At 37.9% G+C, this 17337-nt stretch overlaps 2 protein-coding genes across 2 annotated transcripts; both read left to right on the top strand.

Moving 5' to 3' along the window:
- The first annotated feature begins 1837 nt into the window (after positions 1-1837).
- LOC309499203 (uncharacterized protein) lies at positions 1838-16949 on the top strand. Its single transcript, XM_082170373.1, has 2 exons — positions 1838-4033; positions 16690-16949. The coding sequence occupies exon 1, from the start codon at positions 2230-2232 to the stop codon at positions 3211-3213; it is 984 nt and encodes a 327-aa protein (XP_082026499.1). The 5' UTR covers positions 1838-2229; the 3' UTR covers positions 3214-4033; positions 16690-16949.
- LOC309499201 (chemerin-like receptor 1) lies at positions 7573-10865 on the top strand. Its single transcript, XM_082170371.1, has 3 exons — positions 7573-7719; positions 8189-8248; positions 8878-10865. The coding sequence occupies exon 3, from the start codon at positions 8888-8890 to the stop codon at positions 9884-9886; it is 999 nt and encodes a 332-aa protein (XP_082026497.1). The 5' UTR covers positions 7573-7719; positions 8189-8248; positions 8878-8887; the 3' UTR covers positions 9887-10865.
- Positions 16950-17337: the final 388 nt, after the last annotated feature.

Below are 17337 nucleotides of genomic sequence, written 5' to 3'. Positions count from 1 at the left end.
GGGAACGCCTCCGTGTGATTACGTCTGAAGCACGTATGTCAACTAGTCCAATGGAAAGAATGAGCGTCACGGGCGGGTGACGTCATAACCAGGAAAGGATAAAAGCACATCCGGTGCAACCGTTCGCTAGCTTTTGTGCCTCAGCAAAGCGCTCTGTTTCAAACTGTCTGTTATATTTATTGTTTGTCTGTCACATTCCTTATATATAATTATCAAGAAGTGTGTTCCTCCCTGCCCTTGTTCCCTTACGGGTAGGGATACACACAATCTTTGTGTAGTTTGTTTGGGAGTGGAGCATGCTATGTAAGCCTTCTAGGGGACTGACTGTCAGCATTGTGAGCGTCTCCCGCTCCGCATACTCCGCTCCCGCCTGTCCATTGTTGTATTACAAATGTATTAAATGTTTAATTTAGGTTTCCACTACAATAGTATATAAACTGAGAAAGTGATTATTGAGTTTACAGCAAGATATTCCTGCCAGACTTGTTTTTCCTTTGTAAGTTAAATGAGTCAGATCATGGAGACGCTAACCTATTGTCTTTAATGGCTCTTGGAGCCAAAGCCACAGTCCAGACGTTGAATCGTTAGGCTAATTGGATTAGCACATATGCGTTTGAATGGTTATGCTGATTGGATTGAGACTGGTAACACGCTGGAGTCTGGGGCGGGTTCCTTAACCTGTATACTCATTTACATGCTTTATTCAGAGTCTCCACCTCTATGTAATCCCTCCCCTCTTTGAGAGTATAATTACAATGAGTACTGTATTATGAGTTAGACTTGATGATAATGAACTACAGACTTGATGATGATGAACTACAGACTTGATGAACTACAGACATGGAAGAATAAATCTCTTCTACTTATAAAATCCATCTCAAGTCTCCTGTTTTCTGCTTCGATGAAGGAATAAAAGTTTCCAACACCATGTTTGATCAGAGTGGTCAGGTTCGTGAACCTCGGGGTGCAGGACCCGTGGCTGCCGAGGCAGCTCGGGGAATGCATTCCTGGGGTCCGCAAATGGATCTCTCGGCAGGGTTGGAAACGGGCTCTTCCTTATCTCCTCCCTTAACTGAGGGATCCAGTGCTCTCTTCCCGGTGTCGGAAGCCCGCCCTGAGGCTTCTTCCGCCCGGGGAGAGAGCCCAATGCTTCAGTGCTCTAGCTCTGAGGAGTTAGATGTATTGAGTATTGTTGACAGTGACACAAACATAAATAGGGAAGAGGATTCACCATCTCTTTCCCCCGCACATGAGGAGCTTGTGGAGGTGATAACACGAGCTGTAGATAAATTAAAAATTGATTGGCCAGCAGAGAGAAAAGGTGCTCGTCCTAAAAGCAAGCTAGACGAGCGCTTTTTAACTTCCAGTTTATCATCTCCATCACGGGCCCTACCATTTTTTCCCGAACTACATAGTGAGCTGTGTAGATTGTAGAATAAACCATATTCGTCATGTCTCTTCAGTCCTCAAGTGCACACATATTCTGATATAAGAGGACTGAAGGAATATGGTTATGGATCGATGCCCCCGGCGGAACAGACGCTAGCCAGCTATCTGTCCCCAGGGTCAGCATCGTCCTTGAATGCTCCCGTGTTGCTCACTAAACCTCTAAAAACAACTTCTAATTTAGTGGGCAAAGCTTATACGGCAGAAGGTCAAGCTGGAGCCTATTTGCATACCATGGCAGTGCTTCAAGCCTATCAGGCAGATCTGTTGGGGGATTTGGATAGGACTGAGGGAGTGAGCTCAAAAGATCTCCTGACGCCACGTGCGTCAGACCACTGAGTACAGCCCCAGCCAGGGTGAAGCGGTGTTCACCTCAGTATACGGTGCCCATTCCACTTCAGGGTCCTCAGGGGACCGTTCTGCCAACCCCGCCACCCTTGGTGCCTCGGGGTGCAGCGGTCTCCAGTGATTTTTTGGCTCAGCATCAACTCGACGTTGCGTCAGACTCGCGCCCTCTGAGGGGGGGTTCAAATACAGTTAGCTCGGTTGTTTCCTGCCAAGATGCTTCAGGTCACCGAGAAGGCTGTTAAAATAACACCAGAGGCCAGTCTCGAGAGACTGGTACCCTTGGTAGATTTTCTGACAGAGTGGAAGAATCTGCCGAATATATCTCCATGGGTCCTGCAGATAATAGAGAATGGTTACTGAATCCAGTTTGGTTCTCCTCCTCCTCGCTACAACGGAGTGTTACTCACGATAGTTCATCCCGAGCAGGCTCTGATAATGGAGCAAGAAATAGAGTCTCTATTAGTGAAGGGGGCTATAGAGCAGGTGTACTCGCCCGACAGAGAATCAGGGTTTTACAGCCGCTACTTTATTGTTCCAAAAAAGGATGGGGGGTTGCGTCCCATTTTAGATCTTCGTCTGTTGAATTGTGCAGTCATGAAACTCAAGGTCAAGATGCTCACACTCAAACAGATTGTGACCCAAATCAGATCTGAGGACTGGTTTGTCACGATAGATTTGAAAGACGCTTACTTTCATGTTTCCATCCTTCCTCAACACAGAAAGTTCCTGAGGTTTTCTTTTGGGGGCAAAGAATACCAATTTCAGGTGCTTCCATACGGTCTAGAAGTGTGTAGATGCAGCTCTGGCCCCGCTCAGGCTGCAGGGCATACGCATTCTGAACTACATCGACGACTGGCTGATTCTGCAGTTACCGGTTCGGCATCGAGATGTCGTCCTCGCTCACATGAAGAAATTGGGGTTAAGACTCAATGCCAAGAAAAGTGTGCTTTCTCCACTACAGAGAACCACTTTCCTTGGTGTGGTATGGGTTTCAGTCACGATGCGAGCCACACTATTGCCCGTTCGTGTAGCTGCTATCCTCACAGCCACAAAAGAGTCGAAGCTAGGCCAGCTGCTATCCTCACAGCCACAAAAGAGTTGAAGCTAGGCCAGGCACGCACTGTGAAACAGTTCGAGAAACTGTTGGTCATGGCAGCAGCGTCCAATGTGATACCCTTTGGCCTACTGTACATGAGACCCTTGCAGTGGTGGCTCAGAACCAGAGGATTTTCCCTGAGGGGAAACCCACTTCGTACAATCAAGATTACGCAGCGGTGTCTCCGCACCTTGGTTATATGGAGGAAAAACTGGTTCCTATCCCAAGGTCCGGTGTTGGGAGCTCTTTGCCATCGAGTTGTGATCTCGACAGATGCTTCCCTCACAGGCTGTGGAGGAGTCATTATCTTTCTTGGCACATAAACTGCCTGGAGATGATGGCAGTCTTCAATGCGTTGAAACATTTCCTCCCAGATCTGAGGGGCCATCATGTGCTTGTCCGTACAGACAACACATCGGTGGTCTCTTACATAAATCGTCAGGGAGCTCTGCGTTCGTGTCCACTCTGCAAACTGGCGTCATCGACGCATCGTCTCGTTCCCTACTCAGGGAACTAGGGTTTGAAGGATTACAAATTTAAGAATCTATTTCAGATATGCTTCCTTACATAAACATCACGGTGAAGAATACTGATTTTAGCATTTGAGGTTTTAATTTAGATTCCAATATAAACTGAGAAAGTTTAGCAGCTGTTATGATGATTATATCAAGAGATTCCTGACAGTCCTGTTCTCTAAATTAGTCAATTGCTGAGACTCTCACCCTCACCCTTTGTCTTTATGCATTCCCTGACCATTAAGCTCAATGTACAGCTGTGCTTTTGTCTCTATGATAATGTTAATGTATGGACGATCTAGTCAGGCTGATTGGATCACTGTTATGCTGATGAGATCAGAGCGGCGGAAATTCTGGTAACGAGCTGACGCCTATATTGTATTTGCATACTTTGTAAAGGGAAGGTCTCCACCCCCAAAAGTCCCTCCTCCTAAAATGCCTATAAGATACCATGTAAAGTTACTTTAGATTAGACTTGATGAACTACAGACTTGGAAGAATAAATCTCTTCTGCTTAAAAGATACAACCCAAGCCTCCTGGTCTTGCTTTGATGAAGGAATAAAGTTTCCAACAGGTTACAGTTGTAACCTGAGACATTTTCTGTTTTTCGGCCTGATTGCATTTAGTGTAAGTGTTTTGATTTATTAAAGATTAATTATTGAAATTTTATCTTCTTCGTGTGATTGAACTATGCCGTCTGTTAATTTGCCCTGAAGCATTTATTCAGTCTGACATTGATGCATAATGATTGACAAGCAAAAAGTGTTTGATAAAAAAAATTAAGCCTAGTCCCAGACTAAAATGCATGTTTGAGCTGTCTTAATTGAAAGCAATTTGCACTGACCTATCTTAAAATATGTCAGTGTCATTGTTTTGTCTCAATATGCACATCAGTAATGTTTTTTCTAAGGCACGTTTAAAAAAATGCTGCTTAAATGTCCTAATTGAACTACAAGGACTAATAATCATGGCTTAATCTAAGGACTGTCTGCAAAACCAGGCCAATATTAACTATATAAAGAGTGAAAATATAATATTATTTAACCAAGCCAATGAACTATATAGAGGGAAAAGGGATTCAAGTTCATAGACAAAGTTCACTCTACCCAAACAACGTCAGACCTTATTAGTCTGACAATGGATAATGGCTCTCATGCAAACATTCCTACAAACTGGACAGAATTACCCACACGCACTTAAATAGGACAGCATCCCTAAGGAAAACAAAGGAAATAGCAAAGCCAGTGCATAACCACGATAATCAAAATAACAAAGTAACAAAAGGGATGGTTCTGTGTCCTTATTTTGTTCAATCAACTGTATATCTATCGATATGTAGGCCTAAATATTATTCATTCCATAATGATTCTATTAAAAGTTGCACACAAATGGCATTTTATTTGTACTCTGAGGCATAAATGATTTTAAAAATATTTTATGTCTATGATAAAGATATTTGTTAAGGTGAAGTGAACCATTTTATTCCTGCTGACAAAAGGGCCTATTAAACTTATCATCAAACTTTTCTTCTGACACTTGAGACCGAGTTTACTGTACAAGACTCAGCATGACTCAAACGGTGAGTAATACAACATGTTGCCTTGAAGATAATATTGAGAAATGTTTTCAAGAATTGAAGAAACTGAAAAGTCTTTTAACCCTCTGATGGTCTTTATTTATGTCTACACTCGTGTTTTTTGGGGTCTCCAGAGACCCCAGACAATAACATTTAATTTTGTAACATATAATAGTTTTTTTTTACAAATGTAATTTTATTCTGTTTGTTAATGTTTTTACTCAACATTTGTGCAGTTTTTGGAGAATTTATGATATCTTTTAAATTTCTATAAATAAATAAATAAATATTTATTTAAATAAGCTTTTTACAAAAAAACAGCATTTGATGTAAAATTCACTTTATAAAAGACCCAGATTTCTAACTTTCATTCATGGGGATAACATGGATCATTTTAAATGGTTTAATGTAACATTTATGCCCATTTTTTGGAAAATGCAGTTTAAAAAAAAAAAAAAAAATCACTTTAACCACTAGATGGCCATAGAGCTCCACTATATGCTATTTGCTATTTGACTACCTGAAAGATATCTTTTCACAAGTTGGATTCAGTTGGATTCATATCTAAATATTATAAAATCACAATTATAACAAAAATAAAATATTTTTGTCAAAGTTTAGCATTTTTTTGTACTGAACCCCCCCCCATCCCATAATTTTGACAAATTATAGCCCTACAAATGTTCCTGTGTGTGCATGTGTGTGTGTGTGTGTGTGTGTGCGTGTGCGTGTGTGTGTGTGCACATTTTCAATGTGTCAGTGTCACCAATTTATTTTTGTGGTGGTACTGCATTTTGGATGATTTTATTTGACAAATGATAAGAGAACAGTTTTTATAGTCTCAAAAATGTATTCCTCTATATGTGTGTGTGTGTACGCGTGTTGTGAGCAAAATAATTTAGCATTGTGGACAGGGCCGGATATAGGCATGGGCAAGGAGGGGCAATGCCCCCCCAAATGCCGTGACTGCCCCCCCAAACGTGATGGCATGCAAAGATCCCAAATTTAAAAAATATTTCAAGAAAAATGGTCTGAGTGAGCGCTCTCTATCCCTCATTCAAAGTAGCTACTGATTGGTAGATGTATATTTCAAACTGTGCTTTCGCGCGTTGGTTGGCGCTGAGCCAGAGACGGACGAGCTCAGCGCTGTCATATATCACAACTACGCAGTGTTTTCAACCTAATAATGTTTATTTTAGGTTTCAGACATTTAAATACACATAAGCACTAGTAAAACAATACATTTGGAGTTTGTAAAATACACACTGATGTCTTTGGAAGCAGCAATAACAATCCATTCAAATATAATTTGCCGACGTGTGTTATTCAAATCAGACAAACATAGTGGAAGTAACTATAGAGTTTACTCTATTCTTCTCGGAGTTCACCGGCCACTTTCTTGCATGTATTTCGGGAGAAACTGATGACAGACAGACAGGACTCTCTAAACTGCGACGCAAAGAAACATGGTGGCGCCCATCTCACGTTATCGATCAAGATTATGTATAAAGGTTTTTGAACGACCACACACTCACTTACACATTTTTGAGAATCGGGATATCAGATAGTAGATGACATGGTAAGCAAGTTTGTGAATATTTTGAAATAAAAAAGGAAATAAAAGCGATCTGTCATACAGTGTTATTGTAGCTGCGGTGTGTCACGTGACAAATATGACGCGTTGCCATGGAAACGTTAAGGGGGAATGTCCTAATATAACAGTCACCTTGAAAAAACTCACTCTGGGGAGTCAGTTAGAATATTTTATAAAATGGTATAAAATGTATAAATAAAATTAAGCGTGAAAGGGTTAATATATGCATAATAAATGACGCTGGTTTACTGCACCCTCTTCAGTGTAGGCTTTATTAGGAGCAAAGTTTTGCAATACCTCTATCAAATCATTACACTACATCAAGACTGTTCAGGGTATACAGCATTAAGATGTTAGTTTGTGAATATTATCATGATGCTTAATTTTAGTTAAAATTTTTGTCTTATTTTATCTCGTTCTCTGCCATTGATTTTACGGCTTTGCATGATTTCACTGTTATATGTAGGAGGCGCTATTACGCATCTTCTGAAAGAGTGAATCTCCGGATCAAAACCCAGGCAAAAAAAAAAAAAAAAAAAAAAAAAAAAAAGAGAAGAAGAAGCAGAAACAAGCGATAAAAGCATTGCTTATTCACGTTGTAGTCTTTTTCTTTTTCTTTTTTAAACGCAATGTTTGTTTTATGCCTTTTTTATGAACCTTCAAGTGTTGACACATTCAAGTGTTGATAAAAAAGGCATGAAGCTAGAATAAAACAGGTTTTGTTTAATTGAAGAGGCTCAGTTCTTTTTTATTTTTTTTTATGGGCCTATATTGCATGTTCTGATATTCATACAATAAAATATGCTGGGGGTCATTTTGTGAAAATGAACAAAAATGCTGGTGGTGGCTGGCAACCTTTTTAAAAATAATGGCAGGGAAAGAGTTAACTATTTATGAAACCAATAAAGCCATTTCCCACGCATAGGACCACCAGCATAGAATAGTTCCCAAGGTGATGAAGTAATTTGTACAAAACAAACAGTTAGTCATTAACTGCACACCAGTTAACTCAGTGTCATATTTGTACATCCTTCATTCTTAAGCAGCTCCCACAAAACCTAAACTATTTAGTTTTTTTGACAAGACCCCAGGCAGTACAGTAGTTCTCACGTGAACTGGAAGGGGACAGAGCAAAACATAAAGGTAGGTTGCTTTTAATTCATTATCTTTGAGCTGGACTTTTAAGACTTCAGCCTTTGGTAAAGTGCTCTTGAAAATGTAACTGAGTGAAGTTACTAGAAAGGTTTAACAAATGATTTTTTTTCAACATGTAATCTGGTGGTGCTGTTGCTGTAAACAACATGTGGCAACTTGTTATGTGTAAAGTGCAAGTCTCTCTTTTAAACTTAGAACCACAAACTCAGATGTCAACTTTTAACATAAATGGCATGACATTTTAAATATGATTACATTTAGGAAGAATAAAACTTCTTATGTGGTTGTGTAATAACATGATTCCAACAAGAACTGACTTGTTTGGATTTCTGGACTTTGTCCAAAAACCAGAGAATTCCTGCAGCTCAAATTGCAGCTGACGAAAACAAGCGTGTGCTGCAGCAGTCAAAAAGAAACTTAAATATTCAGTGCGCTGTTTTTGCACTCTCATTTTCAGAGTTCTCTCAGATGGATACACTCTTCTGATTTTCTTCATTCTGCACTATTGCTGCCAAAGGTAAGAATATTTTCCAGAAAAGTATGCAGAAAGCAATGCATTCAAACCAAATAAATTATATATATATATATTTAAAAAATTATAAATTACATGCAGATGTAATTTGATTTCAAAAGTGGTTTGCAATAATGCACAATAAGATGTTTTGCTTCGTAAATGTTTTTATTCATAATGTTACATTTTGCATTTTTTGTGTGTGTGTGATATTTGAATTACTACGGTTTTACAGTTTTTCTGTTCACTTACTAAGAAGTATCTAATGTCTTTTCCCTGATTACAATATAAGGCATTTAAATGTGTTCATCACTGATCAAAGTGTAAGGATTTCAGTGTCATTGCTATGACATAAGATACTGTAATTAAATAATATTAGATGATATTTTATCCTTGAAGATAGTATGAACAGAAGAGCATTCCATGCTTTCATTGGTGTCATTTGGACAGAGAAACATGTTTTACTTCTCCTTAAAGGAACAGTTCACTCAAAATTAAAACTTCTGTCAGTTCATAGTCACCACTTCTGTAAAGATTTTTTGTCTGCACTATTCTTTTAAGATCACAACAAAACACAAACAGAAACCGTGTTTTTGTTTTCACACAGTGAAATAATCCATTTCATTTTGTTTCAGGATTTACAAGATGTCTGCAAATCACAGTAACCTGACCAATCTAGATTATGATGAAATAATTAGTGAACTTAAAATTATCTCGCTATTTCGAAGCATAGAAAATACAAGCAGTAAGCAGCATCAACATGAGATCAGGATGACCTACTTCATTACATATTGTATTGTTCTCATCCTTGGTGTCATCCTCAACTTCACCGTCATTGTCATCAGCTGCCGGAAATACAAGAGTTTTCAGGAGGTTGCCATTTGGATTATGGCGTTGGCTGTAACACATTTAGTCTCCTGTACATCTGTGGTGTTTCAGCTCCTGTATGCTTACAATAACTTTGAATGGAATTACGGAAATGCAAGCTGCAAGCTGTCATCCTATATCACCTATGGCAGTATGTTCTTCACGGCAACCATGCTGAGTCTCTGGAGCATTAAATCTACTCTTTTAAAGAGCATGTGCATAAAAAAGATAAAGAATTGTAACATCATTCTGATCTCATTCTCCTGGACTATTGCAGCAGTCTTGGCATGTCCTTCGCTGTTTTCCAGAGAGGTCCAATATTTTCAGTGCATTGATGACTATGACTTGGACAAATCCAAAACAACTCCAGACGGCACTGCAAGGCTGAAGACTGTCGTTGTCATGCGATTTCTCCTCGGGTTAGTGGTGCCAGCTTTGGTAATGTTTCTCAGCTGCTGTGTGACATCATCTCACAAAAAACGTAAATCTTGCAGGAAACAGGCACAAATCATCTGTGCTATAAAGATTGCCTACTTTGTGTGCTGGGGCCCTCAAATCATCTTAACTATGCTTCAGGCCACCGTAAGCGGCAGCCTGGGTGAAAATGTGCCAAAATATGGACTTCCAGCTGCTACCGCACTGGCCGCAACCCACCTCTTTACCAGCCCACTCATCTATTTGTTACTGGGACGCAGTTTTAAAATGAAGTGGATGGTGCATGACCAAGATCACTATGATAATTACATTGATGACAGGAATATGGTTCCCCTTAGATAATTTTCGGCAGTAGAAAATTAAATCAAAACCAAGATTCTCTATTACATAACCATTCTCTTACTGGTCTCATTCATGCAATAAGAATTGCTATTAACCCAATATATATTTCCTATTGTATATATGAAACAAGTTTATATAGCAACCTTTTTGCCATTGTTTTTCTTATATTGGTGCTGTATTATAATATTGTTGCTGTGTTGTCATTGTCATAATACTTTAAAGGGGTGGTTGATTATGATTTCACTTTTCTAACTTTAGTTAGTGTGTAATGTTGCTGTTTGAGCATAAACAACATCTGCAAAGTTACAACGCTCAAAGTTCAAAGCAAAGGGAGATATTTGCTTTTAAAGAAATCGCTTTTTAAGGACTACAACAAACGGCTGGTAGAGACTACACAACATTCCTCCCGGGTTAGTGACATCACTAACCCAATAATTTACATAAACCCGCCCCCAGGAATGAGATTTCTAGATTATCATGACAGAATATGCTAATCAATGACTAGAAGATAACTACACATAAGCTACATAAATTCATCAACTAACCATTCAGAAATGTCCTGTTGCTTCTACATGTTGTCACTTCTTGAGTCTCTCCATCATTGTCTGACTCCGGTAAACATAAACATTTACATTTCCAGTGCATGTCTGTGTGAGGTAAAAGGACACAAGCTCTTGAAGCTCCGCCCTCTGTGCTGAGAGCAGCAGCTCATTTGCATTTAAAGGAACAGACAAAAAACGGTGCGCTTTTGCTCACCCTCAAAAAGTGACAATTTTAACATGCTATATAAAAATATCTGTGGGGTATTTTGAGCTAAAACTTCCCATACACACTCTGGGGACATCAGAGACTTATTTTACTTCTTGTGAAAAGGGCATTATACCACCCCTTTAATGTATCTTATAAATACAGTATAAATTTAACCATTGTATAAACCTGTTTTATGGTGTAATGAATATAATACAAATGAAAATATTATATGTTTGTTTGTTTTTTCAAATTAGACAGAAAGAATATACGGTGATCCAAAGTAATAATGAGAATATGTCTGTGTGCATTGGGCCTTATTTATGAAACATGTGCAGACTGATTTTATGTAAGAGTAGATTTAAATATTATTTACAGAGGATTTCATTCTGCAAGCATTACATGAATGAGGTCCATGATGCAAGATGCAGACAGAGCAACTGCCACCATTCAGTAGCTCTAAACATGCATGGAAAAAGTATTTCAAAGCATTCAATAGATGGTGACAATTCATCTGTCAATCATCAGAGCACTTCAGAGTGCTAGATTCTTTAAAATATATATTTATTACAAATCTATTATGTAACATTTACATTATAGCTGGCATTAAATAACATTGAATATGCTGAATAATTGCATATGAGTAAAGTAATTGCAAAAAGTGCATTTCACCTTCACCATGCATGTGTTCTGTGGTGAGCACAAAATTTCCTGTCAAGGCTGAACTTTTTCACTGCTATTATTAGCTTGTGGTTTGTGCAAAGTGTAGAATACAAAGCTGAATTTGTATTTTAAAGGGTTAGTTCACCCAAGAATGAAAATTATTCCAGAATTTACTCTGACTTTCTCTGATCAGCCAAACACAATCAGAGTTTTATTAAAAACAATATCCTGGCTCTTCCAAGCTTTATAATGGGAGTGAATTTTACCATAGATTTTGAAGCCCAAAAAACCGCATCCATCCATCATAAAAGTAATCCATTCAGTTCATGGGGGTTAATAAAGGCCTTCTGAAGCAAAGCAATGCGTTTTGTAAAAATATCCATATTTATAATTTTATATACGGTAACGGCCATATGCAAGTCTGGTTCCGGCGGAATAGTGACCTCTGATCCGACGTATGATGTAGAATGTAGGAGCAGCGTTAGCTTAGCTAAGACCATGAGAGTAGACACCTCTCACGGTTTAAACAAATAGGGCTGGGCAACAAACTCAAGCTTAACAACTCCTCTCTTATATCGAAATCCTCCGAAAATTCTCTTTAAAAATTCTCATTTTGGACTTTGTGACCGAGTTTTGTTTTGCTCTATCCTCTGCGCTTCCGCGTTCGTCGTCATGCGTCGGGTCAGAGGTCACTCTTCTGCCGGAACTAGAATTGCGTACGGCCATTGCCGGAAGCCAGTGAATATAGTTTATAAAGTTAAAAATATGGAAATTTAGCTTGGACCCATATGGATTACTTTTATGATGGATGGATGCACTTTTTGGGCTACAAAATCTATGATACCATTCACTCCTATTATAAGCTTGGAAGAGCCAGGATATTTATGTTGGCTAGACAAAATCATTTCCATAGTGACGCATCATGCTTCACACCGCAGCCACAGTAGTGCTGTATGTGATGGGTGTGATCGTACGCATCAAAGGGTATAATTTAAGATATATTAAAGCTACAACCACCAAACTCAGTCAGAACTTCAGACTGTTCTGACTCTGTGTGCTATGTCTCTTCAAACTGATCCGACTTATGGTTTTCCTAAAAATGAAGATAAAAGATAAAAAGCCCATAGACTTACATTGAGGGGGTCAAAACTTTAATACAATAACTCTAATAGAGTATTTTAGCTCCATCCACTACATATCTATCACTGGCAAAGCTTAGAAACTAGTTTAGAACATGTTAGCAACATGCTAATTCACACTACAAACATGCTACATAATGCTAGCAATATGCTAATTTATACTAATAACATGTTAAACATGCTAGCAACATGCTAAAACCTGTTAATTCATGCAAGCAACATGTTAATTCATGTTAGCAATGTGTCAAAACATTAAATCATGCTAGCGACATGTTAATTAATGCTAACAAAATGTTAAAACATGCTAGCAACATGCTAAATCATGTTAGCAATGTGTCAAAACATGTTAAACATGCTAATTCATGCTAGAACATGTTAGTAACATGTTAAGTCATGTTAGCAAAATGTTAATTCATGCCAGCAAAATGTAAAATAACGCTAGCAACATGCTAATTCATGTTAAAACATGCTAGAAACATGTTAATTCATGATAGCAACATGCTAATTTGTTCTAGAAATGTGTTGAAACATACTAACAACATGCAAATTGATGCTAGCAGCGTGATAAAATGCTAAATCATGCTAGCAACATGCTAAATCATGCTAGCAACATGCTAATTCTCGTTAACAACATGTTATAAAATGCTAATAGGGTAACGTATACTGGGAGATTACACTGTAAAAAATTTGGAGTAGGATTTACTTGAAAAAAGCTTGCTAATTTTTTTCACTCTGAAAATGCTAGTAAATTTACAAAGTTTGCCAAGTAAAAACCTAAACATTTATTAGTAGCTTTAATTAGAAATCTTTAAGTTAAATTTACTTGGAATATGGAATTAAGTAAACTTTACTTAACCTAGTTAAGTGAAAGTAACAAAGATAATAAGTAATTTTAACTTGGCTAGTAAAAGGTTGATTGATATCGATTTAGTTGAATATTCCTTTGCATTACATTTCACTCAAACAATTATATTGAATTATACCAATCATTTATAGTATGTGCTTTACTTAGATTATCTAAGTAATTTATAAGACATCATGTCAGATGTTAAGTCTCATGTGAATGCAAATACAGTACCTCAATACTTCGTAGACAATACACAATGACGGTAACATTTGATGGATCATTTTTGTGTTTGAATGTGTCATTTTGAGCAGAAAATTTACTCAAAATGTCACAAAATGGCAAGTTACTAATCCTGACAACAAAAGCAATGATAAAACAGTGTAAATACAGCTGGAAAACAGTGAAAAATGAACCTCATTAATTATTCAAGGTCCAGTGCATGATGGGAACCCCAGTATCAGAAAAGTTGAGTAATTTTTACTTAATTTTATTGAGTTGATATTTACGCTTTCATTTCTACTCGCTTGAAATAAGTACTGATATGGAATTTACTTAGTTTTTTAAATTCTTGCCTGGACTAACTTTTTCATGTAAATTACATTGTTTTTTTTCAGTAGTATTTACTTCACCAAAAAATCTTTTTTTACAGTGTACCTACAACTCATAAAATCCAAACTATATTAAATATATCAAAAAAAAATTTGGATTTGTTTTATTTAAGTCCAGATGACTTCAAGTGAAATGAAATTCTTTTTTTCTTTTATTTTTTGCTGATCATTTTTCACTCTTGCCTGTTTTAGGGTTTAATGAAACATCAATACAACTATCCCCATCTATTTATTGTTTGACATGCTCATAAATACGTCACAATAAGGAAAATATTTCCTAAGGGAAATAGGGTTATTTACAGAACAGTCTGAGGAGGATGGGATTTTAGTTCCACCCAAGCTTTCTTCCTGCTTCTGATTTTTTTAAGTGGGGTTGCATTTGGCTGGTTTACAGAAAGCATTAAAACACAATTTCTCTGCTTTGGAATGTTATGTAAAATAAAACTGAATTTCACAAGTTTACACTAAGTAATCGGACAGCGTAAAAAGTATGCGTATTTGACGTGCTGTCCGATGAGAGGGCACCGAGCTCTGTGTTTTGGTCCCAACCCAGAGTACTTCCCCAGTCCCTCTGGCTGGTAAACAGCCAAGAGTGAGGAGTCGGGGTGGCGGAGGAATGCAGAAAGCTGTAGAGGAACATAGGTGAGTATAGCTGCATATATATTCAGCATGTGGTCACTCACGTGTGAAGAGAAATCCATCAAATCCAGTTTAGCACCAACCATAAACAAAAACACCTTACATGTATTTACATATTCCTTACATGAAGCAGACAGCAGTGTTTCCAGCAGCGCTTTTTGGTGTTCCTCACTTACTTAACCCCAAAACAAACATACAGCATGACCTGTGTAGTCTGATATGAACAAATTACTCTTAAAGGGTCATGAAATGCTAAACTATAATTTCAGAGATTTTAACAGAAAACTAGGCTATCTTAGCATAAATTCATTTTATTAGAGAAAAGAGAAAACTGGTTAATTTTGAGCTTTTTGTGTTCTGGGTTTAAAAGTGTCATTATGTCAACGTTGCACGTGTTGATTTTGTTTTTGGTTTGTAAGAGTTTATGTGTGGCAAAAATTGTCTTCAATTGCCTGAGTCTCATCAATTCTTCCACATCGTGAGTGTAACCAGACTTTAGAGTGCCCAAAAAAGTCTCAAAAGTTATGAAAGATTCCACAGAACATAGACCAGGGGTGCAAAACTCAGTTCCGGGAGGGGCACAGCCCTGCAGAGTTTCGCTGCAACAATTAAATGCACGCAATCAAGCTAACCAAGTCCTTTCATATTATTTGAAAACTACAGGTATGTGTGCTGGAGCAGGGTTGGAACTAAACTCTGCAAATGCAAGGTGCAAATAAATGCTGACTGGTCTGTGTAACGAAGTTATTTGTGAGAAGAAGGAGGCAGGAACCAGTGAGCGTTTCACAAACTTTAATAAATAAACATAAAAAGGAAAGTAAAAGTGGCAGCTCCACAGATGACTGCCGTACACACAAACAAAACAACATAATGTCCAGGCCTGGTCGTCTCTTGTCCTTCACTGTCATACGAGACCGGTGAAGCGCGCAGGTGGTGCTCATCATCAATCACGCCAATCAAAAATTGGATTTTTGTAATACAGTTCCTATAATTTTCTGATAGTTGTACATGATGAAATGAATAAGACAAATCAATCAACCTATACACAAAGCATCACAGAATTCATTAAATCCATTCTTACTGATTCCAATATGTGCTGTTGTTTTCCCACCAAAATGATGCCACTTCCTGGAGGATGATGTCACTGAGGAATTCGCTTTTAGTGAAATTTAAGGGGATAGTTAAGTTTTTATAAAAATGTTAAGCTTTACATTTTATAAGTGATATTGAATTCAAGAAAACCCTATAAAAGAATTGCCTATTAAACAATAATCAAAAGAAAACAAGAATGATTTGAAAAATAAAAGTGAAACACCTGTAATTTTTCTATGTAAATTACTTTAAAGCTGCAGTCTGCAGTTTTTCCTCTTTGTCACCATCTCTGTTCGAAATCTGCAATTGCAGTTATTCGCGGAATTATCAACTTTACGTGCGTTGTGCCTCGGCATGGCACAGCGCAGATGAATCCAATGTTTTGAGGAGAATGTGCGGCTGTCAATCACAACGCCGGTGTGGATACTGTCATTCGCAATCACAGATTATACTTTTTGGAAGTATGACCAACATAAGAATTTTCACCGGAAAATATAATCTGAACAAGTAAGTAACATCCACTTTTGTTCTGACCAACTAAGGGGAAAAAAGCATTGTAGTAAATTGCGCTGATTAAATCTAACGATCACTTATATCACGTCAAATTGTGCAAATTATACTTTGTTCTCAAATTGTTAATGTTAACAACATCAGCATTGGGTGACTAAATTTAATGCCCTTCCTATATTTCTCCTTGTATTCGCATGGGCCGGTTGCAGTCTCTTTTTTTTATGTCTTTCGAGTTTTACAACTGGTGAATCTCCAGTTGTCACCGGTGATTGTCGTTTTAACCTTGATCAGTTTAATTATATCAAGTGCTGCGAGAAAAGGCTATAAATCTCCAACTCCAACATCCTCACACGCAACATAGCCTACTAGCCGAGACACCTTCTTTATGTGTACAGATGTGACGTAATGACGCAAAGACATGCTCGAATTTCCCACGGAAATCCACCAGTACCACTAGAATTAAAAATATTATTACAAGCTTACCATTTTGAATCGAGCTAAGGCAATCAGATAGTTTTGAACACTGGCTGGTTATGTACTTGCTCAAATTTATTTCAGGGAATCAACGTAAATTACAATGGATTCAACAGATTTTCAATTTAACTATGATATTGATTATGAAAATTACATTGATTGTAGTTTCTATATAATTAATATAGAAGTTTCTTCCCACATGACAGTCCACACCAAATGTTTCACTCAAGTTCTTTGCCTGGTGTTGCTGGTGATCAATGTGATCATCTGTTTGCTGGGCCTTGGAGGAAATGCAGTGGTTATCTGGATTGCTGGGTTTGGCATGAAGAAGTCAGTCAATACTACCTGGTACTTGAGCCTGGCTCTATCTGACTTCATATTCTGTGCCTGTTTGCCTTTTAACATTGCCTACAGTGTCACCGCGGACTGGATTTTTGGCCTCTTCATGTGCAAGTTCACGTCCTTTGTCATGTTCCTCAACATGTTCAGCAGCATCTTCCTCCTCGTCATCATCAGCATGGATCGCTGCATCGCCGTCATGTTTCCTGTTTGGGCACAGAATCATCGCACTGTCAGAAAAGCATCTGTATTAATTGTAAATCAAACCATCATCATGCACAATGCAAATGGATTCCTGATGCAAACAAGTATTCTTTAATCTTTATAACCACTTGTATAATGACTTAACTGAACTTTTCTGTGACTAATAAACACCCTTGTTTGACTGCAATT

This window comes from Leuciscus leuciscus (assembly GCF_965113295.1).
Source record: "Leuciscus leuciscus genome assembly, chromosome: 5".
In the NCBI taxonomy this organism is placed as follows: Eukaryota; Metazoa; Chordata; class Actinopteri; order Cypriniformes; family Leuciscidae; genus Leuciscus; species Leuciscus leuciscus.
This window is presented reverse-complemented; position numbering and strand designations above follow the sequence as displayed.